Source organism: Miniopterus natalensis, chromosome 14 (assembly GCF_054644295.1).
Source record: "Miniopterus natalensis isolate mMinNat1 chromosome 14, mMinNat1.hap1, whole genome shotgun sequence".
NCBI classification, from domain to species: domain Eukaryota; kingdom Metazoa; phylum Chordata; class Mammalia; order Chiroptera; family Miniopteridae; genus Miniopterus; species Miniopterus natalensis.
Window position 1 is genome coordinate 6993788 of NC_142094.1, and position 21966 is coordinate 7015753.

At 39.0% G+C, this 21966-nt stretch overlaps 1 protein-coding gene across 1 annotated transcript in view; it reads left to right on the top strand.

The window, feature by feature from the left end:
* BMPR1A (bone morphogenetic protein receptor type 1A) overlaps window positions 1–21966 on the top strand; it is a 133123-nt gene that overhangs the window by 85449 nt on the left and 25708 nt on the right. Inside the window, exons 3-5 of the mRNA XM_087824251.1 lie at window positions 8257–8474; window positions 17890–18052; window positions 20008–20110. Coding sequence (XP_087680377.1) covers window positions 8408–8474; window positions 17890–18052; window positions 20008–20110 — 333 coding nt within the window. The 5' untranslated portion in view covers window positions 8257–8407. The remainder of the gene's footprint in view (window positions 1–8256; window positions 8475–17889; window positions 18053–20007; window positions 20111–21966) is intronic.

A 21966-nucleotide genomic window follows, 5' to 3' on the forward strand; every position in this document is an offset into this window, starting at 1 on the left:
GAGCAAAGCAGCCATGCAAACAATGACTGTGGAGCCAGGAAGTCTGCAGTGAGTCGAGGCCTCCTCAGAAGGCTCGTCAGACCCGGCGCCTGGAGCTGCCTGGGGGGAGGGATGGCTGGTAGCCGGCCCTATTCCTCACGCTGGATGAACTTGGCAGCAGGCCAGCTTGTTGAAAATTCCCAAACCTCACTACTAGAAAGTAAAAATTAAGGGTGGGGGCTTAAGTGGAAGAGGAAAGAATGACCTTAGTCTGTTTTTCTAGCTGACTCACCCCTTTCCTGTGTTTTTTTTGTGTGTGTGTATTTTTTTATTACTCTGATCGAACTATTGGTTCAGCCTTCTTACAGTTTGCAAAGCTTTAACATTTTTTATTTTAAAAGAAATTAATTTTATAGAGTAACTTTGCCCTAGTGTTATTTTCAAAGAAGAAACTGCACCAATCTATGTATATACCAAAGGAAATTTATTTAGATGCCTATTTGGACTATTTGATATAATTTTATGTAATTGGGAAAGTCATCAGCATTTATATTATTAATATCTACAGTCACAATAATAACTGACATCTATTATTTATTGAATGTTTAATACTGAGGTAGGTGCAAAGCACTAACTTATTTGGGTTAGTAATATTATCCCCATTTAGTGGTTAAGGAAACAGACCTAGATAGCTTGAGTAATTTACCCAAAATTACATAACAGATAAATTATAGAGTTGATATATGAAACTGTTGGAACTGGGGAAACTTGCCTCTTACTCGTTTAGTTCTGATGATTGAATAATTCAGAACACATACAGATGATTAATAGGAAAAAATCAAAGTTTAAGGTGTGCACAGGGGGAATTCACATAAACGTGAAAATTGCAAAGACAGTGAGGCAAAATGAGGTATATATGTCATTTTGGACCAAGGAATGGGAGATAGGCAGTTCACTGGTAGATGGGAAGGAGCAAACATTTGGTAAACAAGTTCTTGCAGGGCTACCCAGAAACAGTGGGACACTGGGGAATCTAGCAAACAGATTTTTGCTTGAATCCTCCCTGTCTGCCACACTCATTTCATATGTGCTAAGGTGAATATGCTGAGGTTCCCTTCCTGAAGCAGGTTTTTCTATCAGAATCTCGTTAGGTAGGTAAGAGGGAAGGGGAAAAAAAACCCTCTTTTTGAGTTTGTTGCACCTGTTTTCAGATTGAAATAATCTGCATTCCAGGTTGGCACCCTCTGGGGGCACTCAGTCCAGACCCCCACAAAACCAGTAGACTGACATCAGAATTCACTCTCTTAAATTCGCCAGGGTATTATACCGTATATGAAAAGTGCTTTTACCTAAAACACAAAACTGATGTCATCTTTACAAAATCCACAGTTTACAAGGGCAGATGTAACAGTGTAGAACTAGTGGCAGTTTTTCCTACACAAAAAATGAGACTTGAGGATCCAAGTTGTCCGGTAGGGTACGTGGAAGCTACTCTCACCTCCTCCCAGGACCAAAGTGGAATTACAACTAAATTATAGAACAGTCATCCTGAATAACCAACTGAAGACTAGTTGGAGAAAAGCCTTATAACCAAGGACTTACCGAAGGAGCCACATTGAGACTGGTAGGAAGAACTGAGACACGAAAAGTCCTGGCCAGGCTTCTGTAGGTAGCAGCTGAGGTCCCAGAGGGATATCTCAGCTGCTAAGGTTTCCCCTGAGGAGCATGGGGTCTTAACCCCAAACCAGGCTCCCCAGCCCAGAAATAAACCCACACCTTTATGATCAGTTAATATTTTCACAAAAGAGACCAGAACATATAATGGGGTAAAGATAGCCTGTTCAATAAATGGTATTTGGGAAAATTGGACAGATACATGCAAAAAAATGAAATTAAACCATCATACACAAGAATAAACACAAAGTGGATTAAATACTTAAATGTCAGGCTCAAAACCATAAAAATCCTATAAGAAAACATAGGCAGTAAAGTCTTGGGCATTTCTCTTAGCAGTATTTTTTCTGATATATCTCTTTGGACAAGAGAAACAAAAGAAAAAATAAACAAATGGGACTACACCAAACTGAAAAGTTTTTGCACAGCAAAGAAAACATCAACAAAATGAAAAGACAACCCACTGAATGGAAGAACATATTTGCCAATGATACATCTGGTAAAGGATTAATGTCCACAGCTTATAAAGTAATTATAAAACTCAACACCAAAAAATCAAACAATCCAATTTAAAAATGGGCAAAGGACCTGAATAGACACTTTCCAAAGAGGACATACAGATGGCCAAGAAACATGTGAAAAGATGCTCAACATCACTAATCAGAGAGATGCAAATTAAAACCCCAATAAGATACCGCCTCATACCTGTCAGATTGACTATCATCAACAAATAAACAGTAAGTGCTGGCGAGGGTGTGGAGAAAAGGGAACCCTCATGCACTGCTGGTGGGAATGCAGACTGGTGCAGCTACTGTGGAAAACAGTATGGAGTTACCTCAAAAAATTAAAAATGGAACTGCCTTATGACCCAGCAATTCCACCTCTGGGACTATATCTGAAGAAACCCAAACAGTAATTTGAAAGGATATTTCCACTGCTGTGTTCATTGCAGTGTTGTTTACAATAGCCAAGATTTGGAAGCAGCCCAGTTGCCCATCAGTAGATGAGTGGATTCAAAAGTCTCAATACATTTACATTTACACAATGGAACACTACTTGGCAGTAAAAAAGAAGGAAATCTTAAATTTTGTGACATAGACGGACCTGGAGAGTATTATTCTAAGTGAAATAAGCCAGAGAAAGACAAATACCATATGATTTCATTTATATATGGGATCTAATGAACAGTATAAACTAACAAAATAGAAACAGACTCATAGATACAGAGAACAGACTGACAGCTGTTAGAGGGGAGCGGACTGGGTGAAAAAGGGGGAAAGGTTAAGCCAAGAAAAACCTCACAAACAGACAACAGTGTAGTGATTACCAGAGGGAAAGGGTGGGGGGAGGTAGTAGAGAGTATAGGGGTGGTAAATGGTGATGGAAGGAGACTTGACTTGGGATGGTAAATACCCAATAAAATATACAGATGATATATTATAGAACTGTGCCCTTGAAACCTATATAATTTTATTAACCAGTGTCACCACAATAAGTCAATTTTAAAAAATTTTTTTAATGTTAATGAGCCTTATTGCTATAATTTAAAAACAAAGAGCATACTTTTGGTTACTCCTTTGAAAGAAATATGTCAGTTATATTATCCAGTTCTTTAAGACTATTTATCTTATACTTTTCTTGTTATCTTTTGACTTGACTATGCTTTCTAGACCTGTCTTTGGTTGACTGTGCAATAACTCACAGTAATTAGGCTTTTATTATTTCAGCAAATTTCTTGTAATGACTGTATTATAGCAACTATCTATTGCTGCCCAATAAATTACCCCAAGACTTTGCAGCTTAAAAACAACCAACATTTTCTGAAGGTCGGGAATCACCCCGGGGCTTAGCTGGATGGTTCTAGTTCAGGGTGATAATCAGTTGTGGTTAAGGTGTCTGTGAAGCTACAGTCACCTGAAAGCATCCCTGGGGCTGATGGATCCATCCATGACCAAGGTGACTAATTCACATGGCTGTTGGCAGGAGACTGGGGTCCTGGCCACAGGGGCCTTTCTGTGGGGCTCCTTCCCTAAGAGTAAGTATTTCAAGGAGAAGTCACATTCTATTGTTTCCATTTTACTTGTTAGAAGTGGGAATTCAGGGGAGGGAATTAGGCTCTACTTTTTGAAGGTAGTATCAGCATTTGTGGACATATTTTGATCATACAATGATCTTTCAGTAAATTTTTTTTTAACTGTGAAAAAATATCACTTGTGAACTGTAATTTGTATTCCAGCTATGGTAATATAAACTCCATTAATATTGTTTGTGATAGATCCTGAACTGTGAATTTATTTTATCAGTGAATGCCAAATAAACAGCTGTGATGTTGATGCTTTCATTAATCTGACTGATGCTTTCATTAATCTGAAATGAACGCTGGTGTCCTAGGCCCTCTCTCTTCTCATTTCATTCTTAGAAGGCCAGAGTCACAGTTTTCAGTATCTCTGTGCTATTGACAACAGGTTTATCTCTTTAGTTCCAGATGTTTCCTTTAAGCTTCAGAACCAAATGCCCCATAGACATTCCCTTTGGTCTAAAATTAAACCCTTGATCTCTTCTCACTCCTTTAAAAAATCCACTAGTCCCCACTTCAGGTAATTGCTCATGCCAAATCTTCCTTGACCCCTCACTTCCCACATCTAATCCACTACCAAGTCCTACTGAATCTTGTGAAGTATATTGTGATTTCAGCCACTGTACCTCCACCACCCTGATCTTAACTACCATCACCCTTCTCCTGACCTCCTGCAGTGTCCTTCACACTGGTCTCAGCTTCTGCTGCTGTCCTCTCCAGTCTGTGACACAGGAACCAGATCATTGCCTTCTCATCCCATCCCACTTAGATTTAAATTCTGGCTGCTTCCTATGGTCTTCCCTGACCTGGTTCTTGCTTTTGTCTCTACCCTCACCTCCCACTACACTACCCCTTAGTCTAAACATTGTTCTTTGCTGTCCCCTGCCTCAAAATCTTTGCCACAGGTTGTTCCTTATGCCTAAGCCCTTCTCCCCCCACTTTTTTTTTTTTTAACCTGGCTAACTCTCTTATTCTTCAGACCTCAACTTAAATGTCGTTGTTCAGTGTCACTTCCCTTGCCCTGTCCTTCTGGCTTAGATTAGATCACTCACTGCCTCTTGTCTCTCCAGGACCCAGCACCACAAGTTGTGAGTATCTTTTGAGTATCTTTTGTATTTTCTTGGTTGATGCCTGAAGATCTTAATTATCTTGTTTAATGACTATAAACTCCATGAAGGCTGGGTCTGTTTTGCTCTCATCACTATATTCTTGGTGTCTGATACAGAATCACGCATATAATAGGCACTTTAATAAATAATAAAGAAATTAATATTCAATGGCAAGAATACTGTCCATGCAGGATTTCAGAGTTGAATCATTTAATTAGTCTAGTCTTATTTCCACCATATCTGCCATGTCCTTGACAAGGGGCATTCACATCGTTCTTTTGCTACTCTGCGCAGTGACCCCCAGTTTTTTCCGTTGTATCTCAAGTGTCATCATTTCTCTGTCCTTTGCATTCCTGTCATTCTTCTCTCAAGTTTTTAAGGGGCCTGACCAGGTGGTATAAAGTAAGGTGCTTGCTTGCCCTCTTTGGTTACACCAGTGTGCCTCAGTCAGTGGTTGATAAAATTGCCCTCATGTCTTAGCAGTTGTCCCAGGCGCTGATGCGTAGCGGGCTTGTCATCGCAATTTTCTTTTAATGATTAGGGGTTTCCATTATTAGATTACAAATGAGTTATTTGAAGCCAGTTTACCTTTAGCCTTTCCTTGGCTGATAGCTGTCCTCCATGTAAGTTATTACAGGGTTTTTGTCTATAAAAATTTCTTGCAGGCGGGATTGTCATGGACAACACCTGTTAGTTACTTCCTGTGCCCATTGGCAAGTGTGTTATAAACATGTATGTGAGGAGGAAACTTATATTGAACACCTACTCTGTACCACCCTCCAAAACACTGTAATTTACATTACATTGTGTACATAAACTCTCCAGCAGGGAGTCGTATAAGGTAGCAGTTAACACCTGTACTCTGGAATCAGATCTTCTTGATTAGAATTACAATCCTGCCACTTACCAGCTGTGTGATCTTTGATAAATTTCTTATACTTTACTTGCCTTGATTTCTTCATATGTAATGTTACCTGTCTTATAAGGTAGTTGGGACGAATTGATAAATTAATGTTAATGTATTCAAAGCATATATAATGGTGCTGGTGCATAGTTAGCGGTGACTATGTGTTAGCTATTATCTCATTTAATTCTCAAAATAATTGCTAGTTAATAATATAATTCCAGTTTCACAGATGAGGAAACTGAGCAGAGAGATTAGGTTACTTCTTCAAGGCAGGTCTTCAAGGCAAGTAGTCACAGGTGTTTATGTGGGAGGAGCCACACATAATCCTGTTGCTCTGAGAGGGACTGTGAGGTTGGCAGGTGCTCAGTCTCATCTAAGATGACTTGGTTGTACCTCTGATGAGACAAGACCACATACTTGGTTTTAATAAATTGATGAAGAAACTGACACTGAAAGATGGAATCAATCATAGCAGTCAGCTCCCTCCCCAAGACTGAGCTTCTTGAAGCAGAAACTGTCCTGCTCAAATTTGTTTTCCTAGCACCTTACACTTAACGCATAATATGTACTCAAAAAATGCTGTTGGTAAGTGAGTGAATGAATAAGGAAAAGTGCTCTACCTGTTTAGCTCAGTGGTTAGAGCATTGGCTCTCAGACTGAAGGGTTGTGGGTTCGATTCCGGTCAAGGGCACATACCTCAGTTGCAGGCTTAATCTCTGGCACCAGTCTGGGTGCATATGGGAGGCAACCAATTGATGTGTTTCACGTTGATGTTTCTATCTCTCCCCCTTCCCTTCTACTCTCTCATAAAAAGCAATGGAAAAATATCCAGTGAGGATTAACAAAAATAAATAAGTAAATAAATAATAAGGAAAAGTGTTGTGAGGGGGTGAGAGCTAGAGCAGGAGAGGGAAGCGAAAATGATGCCAGAGGTTTTGGTGCAGGTGGCTGGGCAGAGAGCTCCACCCTTCACTGTGATAGCCAGTGGAGGAAGAGGAGGCAGATCTAGAGGAGTGAGAGGGAAAGTTAATGAGTTTGATTTAGACAGGTGGAGTGTAATCCTAATGAAGGTATTTAATAGGCAAATAGAAATAGACAACAGGGTTGGTAATACACTGGAAACTTCTTTTGAATTTGGAACCTGGAACAAGTCTCTAGAATCATAATTTGTAATGTCAAATTTTCCCGAGAAATGCTGTTGTCACATTGCAGGTGTTACTCCATTATTTTCTCAGACTCTGCATCTTACTCAGCACTGTGTAGATGGGAAGCAAATTAATTTCACAGTAGAGAAGTGAGAAATTGCAGGGGTTTTAGAACTAAGCCAAATACAAAATGTGCAATATGAATGACATCTCACTGTAACCCTTATTTCTTCAATACTGTGAATGCCTTTGGAGAGCCAGTAAAAGGAAAAATTTCTTAGGTGGGTAAAATAGGAAGCTCAGGTTATTTATAGTAGAAATTATACCAGGGTTAATTGTGTCATAAATAAATAACGTCTTTTTCATTCAGTAATTCAGGCTGAAGTCAATAAAATCAAGTTGCCTGAACCAATAGGATGGAGCAAAACAGAATTAGGTTTACATTTATACAAACCTTTTTTTTCTAACTATTTTATAATTGCTGAGCCATCATTGGAAAGGTTATGTTTCACATCATCTGTATTAAAAGCTCAAATTTATTTTAATAAAGTCAGATTTGCAGTATTTTAGGAAAATAATTTTATTTAAGGTCCATTTCTACTGGTTGTGCTTTTGTGGTAAAGTACATGGCACATTTAAATGTGTGATTTTCTAGGTAGGCTTTCCCTCCTGTGTATAGAAAGGTTCAAGGCATTTTCATTACATCTACTAGGTTTTGAAAGATTATTAATGAATAGTGTATTTTAAATTCAACTTTTCCTGTTTATTCTTAATATATTTAGAAATTTTCTTGGTAGTAACAGAACAACTTAATTACTTTAGAGCATCCAGAAAAGACTACTGGGATTATTTAGTGTGTTTATCTGTTTTACATATGGTGATCGAAGGTCGGAGTGGCGATTATCCATTACTAAATTACCTAGGCCTTTGCATGGTGGTGTCTTTTTTAAAAAACGAAGATAGCTTCAGTCTTTAAAAATATATTTCATTGTGCCCTAGTCTGTTTGGCTCAGTTGTTAGAGTGTTGGCCCATGGACTGCAGAGTTCCGGGTTCAATTTCGGCCAAGGGGCATGCACCTCGGTTGCGGGCTTGATCCCTGGCCCCAGTCGGGGTATATGCGGGAGGAAGCCAATCAATGTGTCTCTCTCACATTGATGTCTCTCCCTTCCACTTTCTCTGAAAAGCAATGGAAAAAATATTTTTGGGTGAGGATTAAAAAAATTTTTTTAGTTTATATATGTATGTATGTATATATATTTAATTGTTTAAAGTTACATTTGGGCATTTGTTTTACTTTCTTTGTTTTTGAAAACCTTTCAGAATTCAGTCATATTCATTACCTTTTCCATATTTTTATCTTCCAGGAGTCAGGAGAAAGCAGTGGGAATTGGAGTCATTGTAAAGTCATTGAGACCTTATACAAGAAAATCTCATTGGATAAAAGTCACTAAACTAGTGACCTAACAAGACCAGTTATTAAAAGTGACAGTGTACAGGAAACATTGAAATTGAACAATGACTCAGCTGTACATTTATATCACATTATTGGGAGCCTATCTATTCATCATTTCTCATGTTCAAGGTAAACCATTGTTCACTTAAGCAACCTTATCATCTTTTTAGATAATTTATTTCTGTATATATAAAAAAAATTTATTCCTGCAACTGCTGTTTCAACTCATGTCCCTTTTTGAACAGTTTGGCCCACTATGGCAGCATAAATTTTAAGGAAAGAGGCAAAGAACACATTTCCCAAATAATTTTCTAACTTGACTGTAATAGAAACATTTTCAGTATGTGTAAAATCTGAGCCTCTCTGAACCTATTCTCTTATTTGTAATGTAGGCATTGTGATATGTAGCATCAGGTCTTGTGAGGATTAAACGAGGTAGAGTGTAAAATAAAGTACCTGACCTAGTAGCTGAGGTACAGGGTAATAGGTAATTAAGACTTAGTTTAAAATTTCTGTCTCGTTTAAAATTCCTTTCTCCTTTAAAATACAATAAGGAATAAATGTAAATAATTTTTTAAATTATTGTTGTTAAAAGACTTCAGAAATATAAATGACACGTATGTGTGCTAAATACTAAAATTTCTTCATAAAGTACTCAGCTTTATTTATGACCAGTATTACTCTGGTATATTCATAGTTTAGAAAGTTCAAACAGGAAGTCACTGTGATAACTCATAGGACCAGATGGACTGTTTGCATGTGAGCTTCTTCCTGTAAAGTTTAATTAGAACAATATTTTAAACTGAAAAGAAAGTACTATTTTGCAAAAGGATTTTAGATAGAACTTATTGGACATCTTTATTGTCTTAAATTTGTGACTTTACAGATTCTCTTTCATTTTTTGTTCACAGTGATATGGATTAATATCTACTAACAAGAAAAAAAATGTAATTAACAGCATAAATCTTTTGACATTTTCACTTTAAAGGGTAAACATAATAATGAATTCTGTAGCTTCTTTGTATTTTGTCTTAGGTATAATGTCCTTATTATTACCATGCTTAGAATATAGAGCCCTCTCACAAAAAGCCACTTTTTAAATGAAATACCACATTATTTAATAAAACACCTTTATTTTAGTATTTGTTGTTAAATGCCTTGTTGATCAGCATCAACCAGAGCCGTCGTAGTTTTGAAGATGAATTGAATTAATATTTATATTTCCTACCTTGCTTCCAGGTACTCTCATTTGTTATTTACGAAGTGCTTAATCTATAGATGACAGAGAGGCAATGTGTACAAGATTCTCGTTCCCCACCTGACTCAGGTTGTTCTATAATAAACTTATTTAGATGAAGTAAATTAGTAATTAGTTGTCAGGCATAAGTGAAAAATCTTAGTAAGAATTATATTTCTCTGATAAAGAGCAAAATTTGTTAAATTTCCTTTAAAAAAATATATTAGTTTGTAGTTGCTTTATTTTTATTTTTTAATTTTTTATTGTTGACAGTATTACAGATGTCCCCCATTTCTCCCTTTTGCCCTCAGTTTGTAGTTGCTTTAAATGGTAAGAACAATATTTACTCCTAAAGAAAAGAAAGAACTAAAACTAGTATAGGGGGAAAAAACCTAGTGTAGCAAAAATGTTATTTTTTAGATATTACTAAGAAGGATTGCAGAGTGGTGTTAATGGAAATGATTTTGACTTCAGCCTCATCTTTATCTTGAATGTGTCTTGGGAAAGTGAATTTCCCTGTACCTTGGTTTCCTTGTTAGAAAATAGAAATGGTAACACTTATCCTAGGTATAAACAGGAATATTTTGAGCATCAAATGTTATGATATAGATTACAGTGCTTTTACAGCAAGATAGTTGCTCAAGTTAGAACAGAAGAATGAGTCATCTGATTTTAACCCTGATAGTCCTGGTTTTGACTTGGTCCTATTTTAGTTATGAGTTAAGATTACCCAACAAACATGAACTTAAACAGAGACTTGTTTTTTAAGGAGATGGTAGATGTTTTCTGGTGTTCTTTCAATAGCGAGTGGTGTCAAGGTTGGCATCTCTGTGATTCTAGTGGCTTTTTCCTCGGGGTTATCTGCATTGAAGAAGAAAAAGTGGGGAAAGGGTCAGTCCTGGCGTCAGCTGGACTTTATATCAAGAAAGCAAAAGTGTCCCCAGAAATGAACCCCCTGCCAGCTGACTTTATCTTGTTTTATTGTCTAAACTGAGACTGTTGCTAGGGCTACTGGAAAATGGAAACAGGATTGTCACAATCACCTTAGGTGAATAGCTAAAATCCATTGCGTAGAGTTTGGCAGCACCCCCCAGCCCCCTGACAGAATCGGAGTCTGTTAACTAAGAAGACAGGGAAGGGTGGGGGAATAGACAACCACTGGACAACTAAAAGGGCCTGAAGCAGATTTTGTCTTTTTTATCAATTAAGATGTTTTCAGTTATAAGTAACAAACACTCAAAGTAAATGAAATAGCTTAAACAATAAGGAAAGTGTAGTTTCACATGTTGAAAAGCCTGGACGTAGGGGTAATCTAGTTAGTTCCTCAGCTCATCAAATTCTTTCTCTGTTTAAACTGTGCTATTCTGCACATAGCAATTCAGCCATACGTTAAACTCACTCCGTGCCCACAGTGGCTGCCGAGGGGCCAGACATCATATGCAGATATAGAAACTGAGTTGACAACATTCAGTAGAAGAAGTGTTGCATGTCTCCTTTTACTTGGTTAAAGAAATCTTTCCCCGGGCACCTCCTTCACCCTCCACCCAACAAACTCCCTTCTAATTTTATTAAGCAGAATTTATTATATGTTCTTATATGAGCAATAGAAAGGGGAATGGAACTAAAATTGTTAGATGAACAATTATCTCTACTGAGAGTAGGGCTATGCTTCCCTGAGCCACATGAAGGAAGGGCAAACACATAAAACACAAAAGGAGCAGCAGGTGGTGGCGGAGGCATGGTATGTGCACGTGCATTGTCAGCAAGGTAAAGGGGAGTAGGACAGTGTATAGTATCTGTTGTAGGGCACTGTGTTTGTCTACCTAACATCATACATACCCTTTCTCACGTGCATATACTAAAGGTGCTCATGCTGATATGAAATATTCGAATCCTGAGAGACAAGACAAAAAGATGGTGGCATAGGTAAGTGGTACCTGCTGCCTCCCACAACCACATCAAAATTACAACTAAAATACAGAACCACCATCACTCAGAACCTCCTGAAATCTAGCTGAACAGAAGTCCTACAACCAGGGAACTGAAGAAGCATTGAGATTGGTAGGAGGGGCAGAGACATGGGCTGATCTGGGCTGAATTGCTGAGACGAGGCCACGGTCCTGCACCCCTTGCCTTAAAACCAGGAGCGATATCTCGGTGGTGGAGTTTTCCCGGAGGAGCAAGGGGTCCCAGCCCCACAACAGGACTCCCAGCCCAGGGTTCCAGGGCGAGGAAGAGAAGTCCCTACACTTCAGGCTGTAAAAACCAGCGAGGACTGCCTCTGAGTAACACAGAGGCTGCGGGAGTCCCAGGCTTTCCTCTTAAAGGGCCGGCGCACAGGCTCACTCATATGTGCTCCCTCTGAGCCCCAGCTCTGGGCAGCAGCTAGAAACGAACCTGGGACGTTCAGGGAGGAACTAACTTACCTGAAATCAGGGTGAGAGCTGGAGGGGCAGCTTTCTCCCAGACAGAAGACCTAGCAGAGGCCATTGCTCCTTTAGTGAGCCCTTCTCCCACAGAACCAGCAGACAGGCACTATATTTGAATCTCCAGCAATGTGACTCACACCTTTGGCCCCAACCTGGTGATTCCCAGAGACCCCACTCCTCCCTACTTGCAAGCTCATCAAAGCCATTCCCAGTGGCTTTTCTATGCAAGTAACCTCTCTAGCCTCATGCTTTGGACTCAAACAAGCAGTAGTTGGCCTCAGTGTGCTCCTAACCTCTTGATAAATGGCCCCAGGCCTGGTACTAGTGGCAGCCTGCATTGGTTCATAGCTTGGCCTCTCCTGGACACCTCCAAGCCCAGCACAAGTAGCAGCCAACCACTGTTTGCTATGTAGCTCATGCTGGGTGGCCCTGGGCAAAGCACAGACAGAGGCTGACTTTGCGTCTCCCAGGAGGCCCCAAAGACAGTGTACCTGGTGGTCAGACTTGACCACACTGGATTACAACCCTACCACATCCACAAGTTACACACTCAAGGGGCACATTCACTGAACACCAAAGCTCCACTGAAGTAAATCCTGCTCCACAGGGGTGTCTCCAGCACAGCAGCTCTTTGGCTGTAGCTGCAGCTGGTCCTCACAGCCTATTGGCCTGGGGGTCGGTTCCTCCCAGTGATGCTAACAGCAACCAAGACTCAACTACAACAGGATAGTGCACACAGCCCACACAGGGGAGCATCCACAAGGTCCAGCTTAGGTAACTGGGGAGGCTGAGCCACTGGACCCCACAGGACATCTACTATGTAAAGCCACGCTACCAATTTCAGGAGACATAGCAGCTCTACCTAATACATAGAAACAAGCACCTGGAAGCAGCCAAAATGTGGAGGCAAAGAAACATGTCACAAAGGAAAGAACAGAAGAAATCTCCAGAAAAGGAACTAAATGAAATAGAGCCAAGCAAGCTACTAGATACAGAGTTCAGAATAATGGTTATAAGGATGCTCAAGGATCTTAGTAAGACTATTAAGGAAACTAGTGAGATCATCAATGACATACTAACGTACCAATCAGAAATGAAGGCTACACGAACTGAAATGAAGAGTAATTTATAGGGAATCAACAGTAGAGTAGAGGACGCTGAGAATCAAATCAGAAATTTGGAATATGAGGAAGCAAAAAACACCCAATCAGATGAGCAAAAGGAAAGAAGAATCCAGAAATATGAATATAGTGTAAGGAGTCTCTGGGACAACTTCAAGAGGCCCAACATTCGTATTATCGGGGAACCAGAAGGAGAAGAAAGAGCAAGAAATTAAAAACCTATTCGAAAAAATAATTACAGAAAACTCCCCTACCTGGTGAAAGAAACAGACTTACAAGTTCAGGAAGCACAGAGAGTACCAAACAAGAGGAACCCAAAGAGACCTACACCAAGACACATCATAATTAAAATGCCAAAGTTTAAAGACAAAGAGAGAATCTTAAAAGCGGCAAGAGAAAAGCAGTTAGTTACCTATAAAGGAGCTCCTATAAGACTGTCAGCTGACTTCTCAACAGGAACTTTGCAGGCCAGAAGGGAGTGGCAAGAAATACTCCAAGTGATGAAAAGCAAGAACCTACAACCAAGATTACTGTACCCAGCAAAGCTATCATTTAGAACTGAAGGTCAGATAAAGAGCTTCCCAGACAAGAAAAAGCTAAAGAAGTTCATCACCACCAAACCAGTATTACAGGAAATGTTGAAGAGTCTTCTTTAAGAAGAAGCTAATGAACAAAAGAATCTGACAAACAAAACAGACCCAGAGACATTGAAGCATGCAACAGATGGTTATATCTCAGAGGGAAGAGGGAAGGTATGTGGGAAGAGATTAACCAAAGAAGTTACAGTATATGCATATGTGCATAACCCATGGACATAGACAATAATGGAGTGAAGGCCTGAGGGGGTGGGTGGAAGGTGGAGGGGAAAAATGGGGGGGGAAATGGGATACCTGTAATACTTTCAACAATAAAGATAAATAAAAAAGAGAAATATTCATATCTTCCTCAAAGGGATTTATAACCCAGAGTTTTGTCCACTTAGTGTGCTCAGCTACTAACCCAAGACTTCTGGGTTGTATGTAGCCTTCTCTATCAGGTCCACGTGTGACTATGTTCCAGCAATGTGTGGCTAAAAGAGAAATTATTGATGCCCAGTATTCAATGATGAAGAAGAAATAGGGTAAGTACTATGTAAGCTTCCACTCAAAGGAAGGAAGACTTGGAAAAAACCTTCAGTAGTCACTGCTCCATAGCACATAGGTTATAGAGAACTGTTCTTGACTACTTCCATCATGCAATGCACTGACACCCCATTGGTCTCTGCAGCTCTCCTGTCTTGCTTTCTGATTCCTGTTGTAGATGTTTTATCTTAAGGATAGGGAGAAGGGGTTCCTCTTTATACAAAAGACTCCAATAGATTGCTGGGAAGGTAGGAAAATATATTTAGCTAGGAATGAAAATCTAGTAAAATGCTAAAAGTTTCTATTGAGGACAAAGGAGCATAGTACAAATGTGCCTCTATATGTATAGTCACTTGTAATTTTCAGGTATTTGTCTCCATTTATATATGTGCATGTGTCTTTAAGCATATAAGCTATTAGATATTTTTTGCATGTGTTTGTTTTAAAATACAACCTATAACCCCAGCCCACCACAGGCCTCTTAATTTTATACTTTGTAAACAGAGGACTTGTTGGTACACAGTGACAGAAGGCCAGTGTGCCTGAGCATGGTGGAGGGGAGTGTACAGGGTCCAAAGTAGGGTAGGCTTTATCTTGAGTGCACGTGAAGCCATTAATTGGTTTTAAGCAGGCAAATGACAGGATCAGATTTTTGTTTATAAGGATTGGCTGCTCTGTGGGAAATGGATTGGGATTGGAGGGGCCGAGAACAGAAGTATCAGAGGTCAGTGTGGAGATTTTTATCTTGGGAGTGGCGGGATATAATGGGCCCAGTTAACAGCAGTGAAGTTGGAGAAGAAAATGAGATATTTTGGAGGTTGAGCAGAAAGACTTGGGGAGGACCAGGTTAGAGGAGAGAAGACAGAATTCCATTTTGGAGAAGTTAATTTTAAGATACTTAAGCAAGTCAAGGCTAGAGGGATAAATCAAGGAACCATCAACAAAAAGATTTTTTTAAACTATAGAAATGGGTGCTGTTAACCTACGGAAACAAAAGAGAGGCTGTTGCAAGGTATTTTTCTTTGTATCCATGCCTCTACTTAGTGAAATCTTACAACTTCAAGATATGGCTCAAATTTCATTGCTTTTGACACCCTAGGATAAGTTCATGTTGTTAGCTCCCACCTTTGTTTATATAGTGCGTTTGTGTTCTATCACTTTTGGTATTGTTTGTTTATGTGCCTGTCACCCCTCCCCTCTTTGTCTCCTTCCAAGGACCAGATCCGTTTTCAGAATTCAGTACCTTGCCTGAACATCGTAGGCCTCTAATTAGTGCTTTGTTAAATAAATATTTGAGATGATACAAATCCCAAATGCAAACTATTGTAACAGGTATTTATCTCTTAAAATCAGATAGTTTTCTAGGAAGTTATGTGCTAATGATCATGTAACTGAAATTTTCAGGTATCAGTGATCTTTTAGTATAATCTTTGTTATTAGTAATATTTTCATTTGCGTACTATTTTATATTTAATTATTTTATAATATACTTACTTGATCTGTATATAACCTGATTTGAATGGGGCAAGTATTGTTACCTTTTTTTATATATAAAGAACTGAAGGCCTGGCTGGGCGTGGCTCAGCGGTTGAGCGTCGACCCAGGATCCAGGCGATTGGGGTTCGATTCCCGGTCAGGGCACATGCCTGGGTTGCGGGCTCGATCCTCAGTCAGGAGCATGCAGGAGGCAGCCGATCAATGACTCTCTCATCATTGATGTTTCTATTTCTCTCTCTCTCTCTCTCCCTCCCTCCCAAGAGGCCCCAAAGACAGTGTACCCGGTGGTCAGACTTGACCACACTGGATTACAACCCTACCACATCCACAAGTTACACACTCAAGGGGTGCAATGAAATCAATAAAGATATATATTTTTAAAAAACACAAAAAAACTGAGGTTCAGAGAATAACTTATCTGTGGACGTAATTGGGACTTGAACCTTTGACTTTTTACTATTTCAGCGTTGTTTATACCACACTATTCTACTTTTTCTATGTCATTGGGTTTTTGGAAAATTAATAGCATTCGATATATTATTTGCTGTTTGTTCTCCGTAGTTAAATTGGTGCTTCCTTCTGTTACTGTAATAGGATTTTAAAGCTAGTTAAGAGGCCTCTGGTGCCCTCTAGTCCTATGGTCTTATTGAGTAACCGAGGCCCAGAGAAGTGATGTGGCCTATCCACAATCACCCAGCCGACTAAATTGTGGTAGAACCATAGTAGACCAGAATCCAGGCCTCCTTATTTCCAGCTCTGTGAATTTCTTCCCTTCCTGCTCCTTTTGCTTCTGTCTTAATTTTATAGTTGATGTTCTTAACGCAAATGAAGTCTTTAAGTTTTGTAGTAATTTAGAGGATTAAGTGAAGATTATTAAAATTCAAGGTATGGAATCACTAAAACGTACTTAGCACATTCTTTTCTGTCATCAGTGTGAATGAATATATGTGCTATTTTCTTCTTTTCAATAGCTCATCTTGCCCTGGCCGGTTTGGCCCAGTGGTTAGTGTCAGCCCTCAGACTGAAGGGTCCTGGGTTCAATTCCAGCGAAGGGCACATACCTCCATTGCAGGCTCAATTCCTGGGCCTGGTCAGGGTGTGTGCGGGAGACCACCAGTCATGTGTCTCTCTCACATCGCTGTTTCTCCCTCCCCCTCCCTCTCCCTCTCTCCCTCCCCCCCACGGCCCCCCTTCCACTGTCTCTTAAAAAAAGCAATGGAGAAAATATCCTCGGTGAGGGAAATAAATAAATAAATAAATAATAAATAGTTAATCTCACTAGTATGGCTAAATTTAAAGTAAGGTCTAAGTTACTAAGCCTTGAACCACTTGTTTAACATTTATAATAAAATGCATATCCAAGTCTTATAATATTTCATACCTGTTTGGCTCTACATTTTATTCCCTTGAGATCAACCCTAGTGGATTTCAGGTGATTCATAGGGAAGAGAGAAATACTAAAACATTGCTTTAGTTCTGCCCTGCTTTCAGCCTGAAAGATTCAGTACCAAAAATGACAGTATCTGTCATTTGAAGCTACTAGACTCTAATGTGAGAGGAACCTTCCGTTTCTGGCAGCAGAGTCTGGATTTGAACCAATGACCTTGAGATAAAGGGCACCAGATAATATGATTAGTCCCTGTGTTCTCACAATTCCCTTACTTAAGCAATTCAGTTCCAAAGCAAGATGCTTAATACCTCCACTTCCACGTAAAGGCACAAATAAAGGACTTAGTTTTTGAGCTAGTCACAGGTTTTGAACCAAAGAGTCTAAAAAAAGAAACAATTTGTTTTTTAAGGATTGGAAGCAATCTCAGCCTTCCCTAAAATTGCTTCCATGTACCTTTCTTAAACTTATGACCATATTCTACCTTGTGCTACTCTGGTTTGTCTTTCGCTAGTGCAAAAAGTGTGCTATAGTTATCTCCATATATCCTACAATGCCTGAAACAGTAATTCTATGTATAGTAAGTAGGTTATTAATGTCTGTTACTTGTGTGTATGAAATTTATTTTTAATTAAAGACACATGGTACCTACAATTACTATGATAAAAAAGCTTAGAAATTTTTCCTCATTGAAAACTAAAATCGGGGAATTAGCTTTTCAGAAATGGCTTAAATTTCCTATATAATTACAGGACAGAATCTAGACAGTATGCTCCACGGCACTGGGATGAAATCAGACTCCGACCAGAAAAAGTCAGAAAGTGGAGTAACCCTAGCACCGGAAGATACCTTGCCCTTTTTAAAGTGCTATTGCTCAGGACACTGCCCCGACGACGCCATTAACAACACGTGCATGTGAGTATTTTATGCAGCCTTTCTTACAGTTAGGAGAATAGGGTGACATTTAATGCTATTTTAAGAATTGCTTACATTGTCTAAGGTTTTTTTCCTTTTACTTTATATCTTGTCTTCCAAAGAGCCAAAAGCTTTTTGTTCTGTATATAGGAACATTTATTACTATTGATTGATGGTTACTTTCTCAGAGTAATATTGTAATACAGCTTTTTAAAAGAGATAAGAAGAATGTGACATTGGTCTAACATTTTTAGTTTATTTAATGATCTTTTTATCATAGAGTTAATGATACTCATAGAAAACTTTGAGATTACCAAAAAGAAAACATGAAAATTCCACCAAAACCATGTAATTTTAAATTGGCTGAAATATTTTACAGATATGTAAGAATGATACTGTGATATTTAATTTTTGTGGTATCTTCTTACAAGCAGACTCCCGAATCCAAATCTGATTTATATAACCATTTTAGTTTCCCACTTAATTTTATGTTAGCTATTCAACACATTATATATGACCATTAATTCTATTCCATATTTTAAAAATTGGTTTACTAGCCAAAAAAGAATTCCCTGAACGGCTCAGTCTCGTCAATTAATTGTCTCCCTTTTATTTTGCACTTTATCTGGTAATTGTCTGCTTTTTTAAATGTGACCAGATATAAAGCATGTTTACATGTAAAATCTTGAAATTCTGTGATGGTTCCTCACATCTTAAACTTGTGTCCTCTGGTGGTGGTTGACGTTGTGACAGACTCAGTGACCTGTGTCACAGGGGACTGCTCCCCACTGTCACCAGGTGGCTTCTTGCCAAACTTCTTGTCCGTAGTGCCTGCCTGATGTGTGAGGGGTATTTGTTAGTGGCTCAGTAACCCAGAGTAAAACCGAATCATCGATTTGATCAGAATTTCACCTCATGTTTAACATTTTCTCCTTATAGAAAATGAAAATTCTGCAAGATTCTTTTATGTAGAAGCAGTACACTTCCTGACAGGAACAAGGAGTAGGAGCACATAAAAAGCTGTTCGTTTTTTCTACTCATTAAAGTCTAAATGAATATATTAGGGGAAAACTCCAGCATACTAATATTAAAATGATACATTTTCATTACAGATAAATACATTTATGTAAATTTCTTGAAAATCCAGCTATTAAAAATTTCTCCCTTTTTTTATGTTCAGTAAAAAGTGACTCTCAGGCCCAGCCGGGCATAGCTCACTGGTTGAGCATCGGCCCAGGATCCAGGAGATCCAGGTTTGATTCCCAGTCAGGGCACATGCCTGGGTTGCAGGCTCAATCCCCAGTCGGGGGTGTGCAGGAGGCAGCCAATCAGTGACTCTCATCATTGATGTTTCTCTCTCTCTCTCTGCCCCTTTCCCTTCCTCTCTGAAATCAATAAAGATTTTTTTATTTTTTTTTTTAAAAAAAGCACCTCTCAGATTCTGTCTATTCTCAAATATGCTTTGTTCTCATGTTCCCAGGAAAGTTTGTTTTTAGCTATTATTGTGTACAGTATGTGAACATTGAAAATTATATGGATAAAAAAAGACAAAGTTATTTTTAAGTGTATTTTTAAAAATTAAGATGATTTACTTTTTAAAATTTTATAAATCAGCCCTTTGTACTCACATGACTGATTAGCAGAGAAGTTACCTAATGATTCATATTTGGAGGACTTGTTTAATAGGAATCCTTTCCACCTGACATAGGGCTCTTGTTGGACCATTAGGTTTTAGTTCAGATGTGACAACTTTCATTTGCCTTAAACCCATGTGGTTTGCCAATAAATCCCATGTGAGTGCAGTTCTAACTTAAACAAGGCACTAAAGGCCATCAGTACCTGGTCACATTCAAACTCGTTTTAATTAATACTTGCTGATATTAAGTTAGGTTTTGTTTTTTGGGTGTTTTTGTTTTTTTAGTTTCTTAGAGGTTTTTTTGTCTTTTTTCATTTAGAACTAATGGGCACTGTTTTGCCATCATAGAAGAAGATGACCAGGGAGAAACCACATTAGCTTCAGGATGTATGAAATATGAAGGATCTGACTTTCAGTGCAAGGTAAGATCTAGTTTGGGGCCTATGAAATAAAGAAGGGAGGGGCCACATGAAAAGCATTGACTTCCCCAAGGAGAGGTGTGCCTGGTCTGTACATTGTTTTATGTTCTTTAAGCAAATATATTTGGTAAGCTTAGCTCTTCAAGTAATGTGGTTATGGTAACTGAAGTTCCAGATTACTTAAAAAAGTTTAAGTAATCAGTGACTCATCCTCTTTCTAAATTGCTATGGCTGCAAAAAATGATATTTTCACACTTATTTGTGGATTATAAAATTGAAAAGACTTTAAGGTGATGGGCACTGACCTTTGTGTCACTCTGAGGCAGCTTGGAAACTGCAAGTCCCTGTAAGGTGATCCCAGTGGAGTTATTTTAGCAGCAGCAGCAGAGGAGCCAGAGGGCTGGTGATAGCTGATGAACATCCTGGTGGTGCTCTGGGTCATAAACTTCGTCTCCTCAAAAGTCTGTATAGTGATTGTGCCCCAGAGGGTCCTCCCAGTGGTTTTGAAAAGCAGCTCTAGGTAGAACTGTTTATGCACAACTTTAAGCCTTGGTTTACTTAGAAAGTTACTCAAATTATTTAGAAATTCTCAGGATTGACAGAAACCTTGAAGGTTATATGTTTCAACCTCTCGTCTAACGTTTGGAATCCCCACCCCACCCCCAGCACACACACATTGCATCCCATCCATTTTCTATGTGCTACACCTCTAGTGACACAGGCTCATCACCATCCAAGACCACCTATTTCATCTGTAAGATGACAACCTGATCCTGAGAAAGCTCTTCCTCCTGGTGACTAGAAATCTGTCTTCCTTCCTGCCCCTTTGGACCATAGAAAATAAATCTAATCCCTCTTTAACAGGATAGGCTTTTATTATAGGAAGAAAGGTTTTTTTTGGTCCTGCTTTCCTCCCAATACACTCTCATCTTTCCCCATGAAAATAATAATAGTTCACAGTGATTTCAGCTGTTCCTCATATGATCAGCTTTAGAGCTACTTACCCTCCAGTTTTTCAGTGTAATAGTCAGAATTGGTCTAACAGGAAAAGGAGCGGAGAACAAGTAACTCCTTTCCCTTTTTCTAAGACAGCCCAATCTCATGTTAGCTGTGTGATTGTCACCCCATATTCTTGAAACGCTGAGCTTTCTGTTCGCTGAAATGCCCACGTCTTTCACACATGCTACTGCTGAGCCATGTCTCTTTCATTCATTATTGGTGCTGTTGGTTTCCTGACACAAATAAGTAGATGGGAATGGAATGAGTTTTGTTATGCATTTGTGACATACTTCTCTATGTTAAACTTGATCTTATTAGAATTAGTCCTTTGTTGTAATTTGCCAAAATTTCGGGGCATGCTAACTTGTTTTTCCTTCCAGTCCATTTTTATGCCAATTGCATATTTATCAATCACACGTACTATACATTTTTAATCACTTAAAAAGTATTGAAGAAAGCTATGGTTAGAGCACTGAGCTCAGCAGTAGCAACCAGTATGTCTGGCAGGCCCTCTGAACTAGGTGTGTCCCAAACTGAATTCACTAATGTAAGTTAGTTGTTAAGCTTGACAATCTGTTCAAATCCATATGCTGCCTCTTACTTGCTGTAAAACTTTGGGCAAGGAGTTTTATTCTTGTTTTCTCGTCCATAACAGAGCTTTTGTAAGGATCAGATGAGAGAGCATATATGTAGAGTTTAGCACAGTTGGCACATAGTTAAGAGCTTAATAAATGTTGCTTTTGCCATATTGATGATGTAACTGAGCAGTCATTAAGTGGATTACACATATTCCTGAAGGCACACAGACAACATTACACAAGGATCACAGAGACACATGGGTACTTTTAAGGAAATCAGTT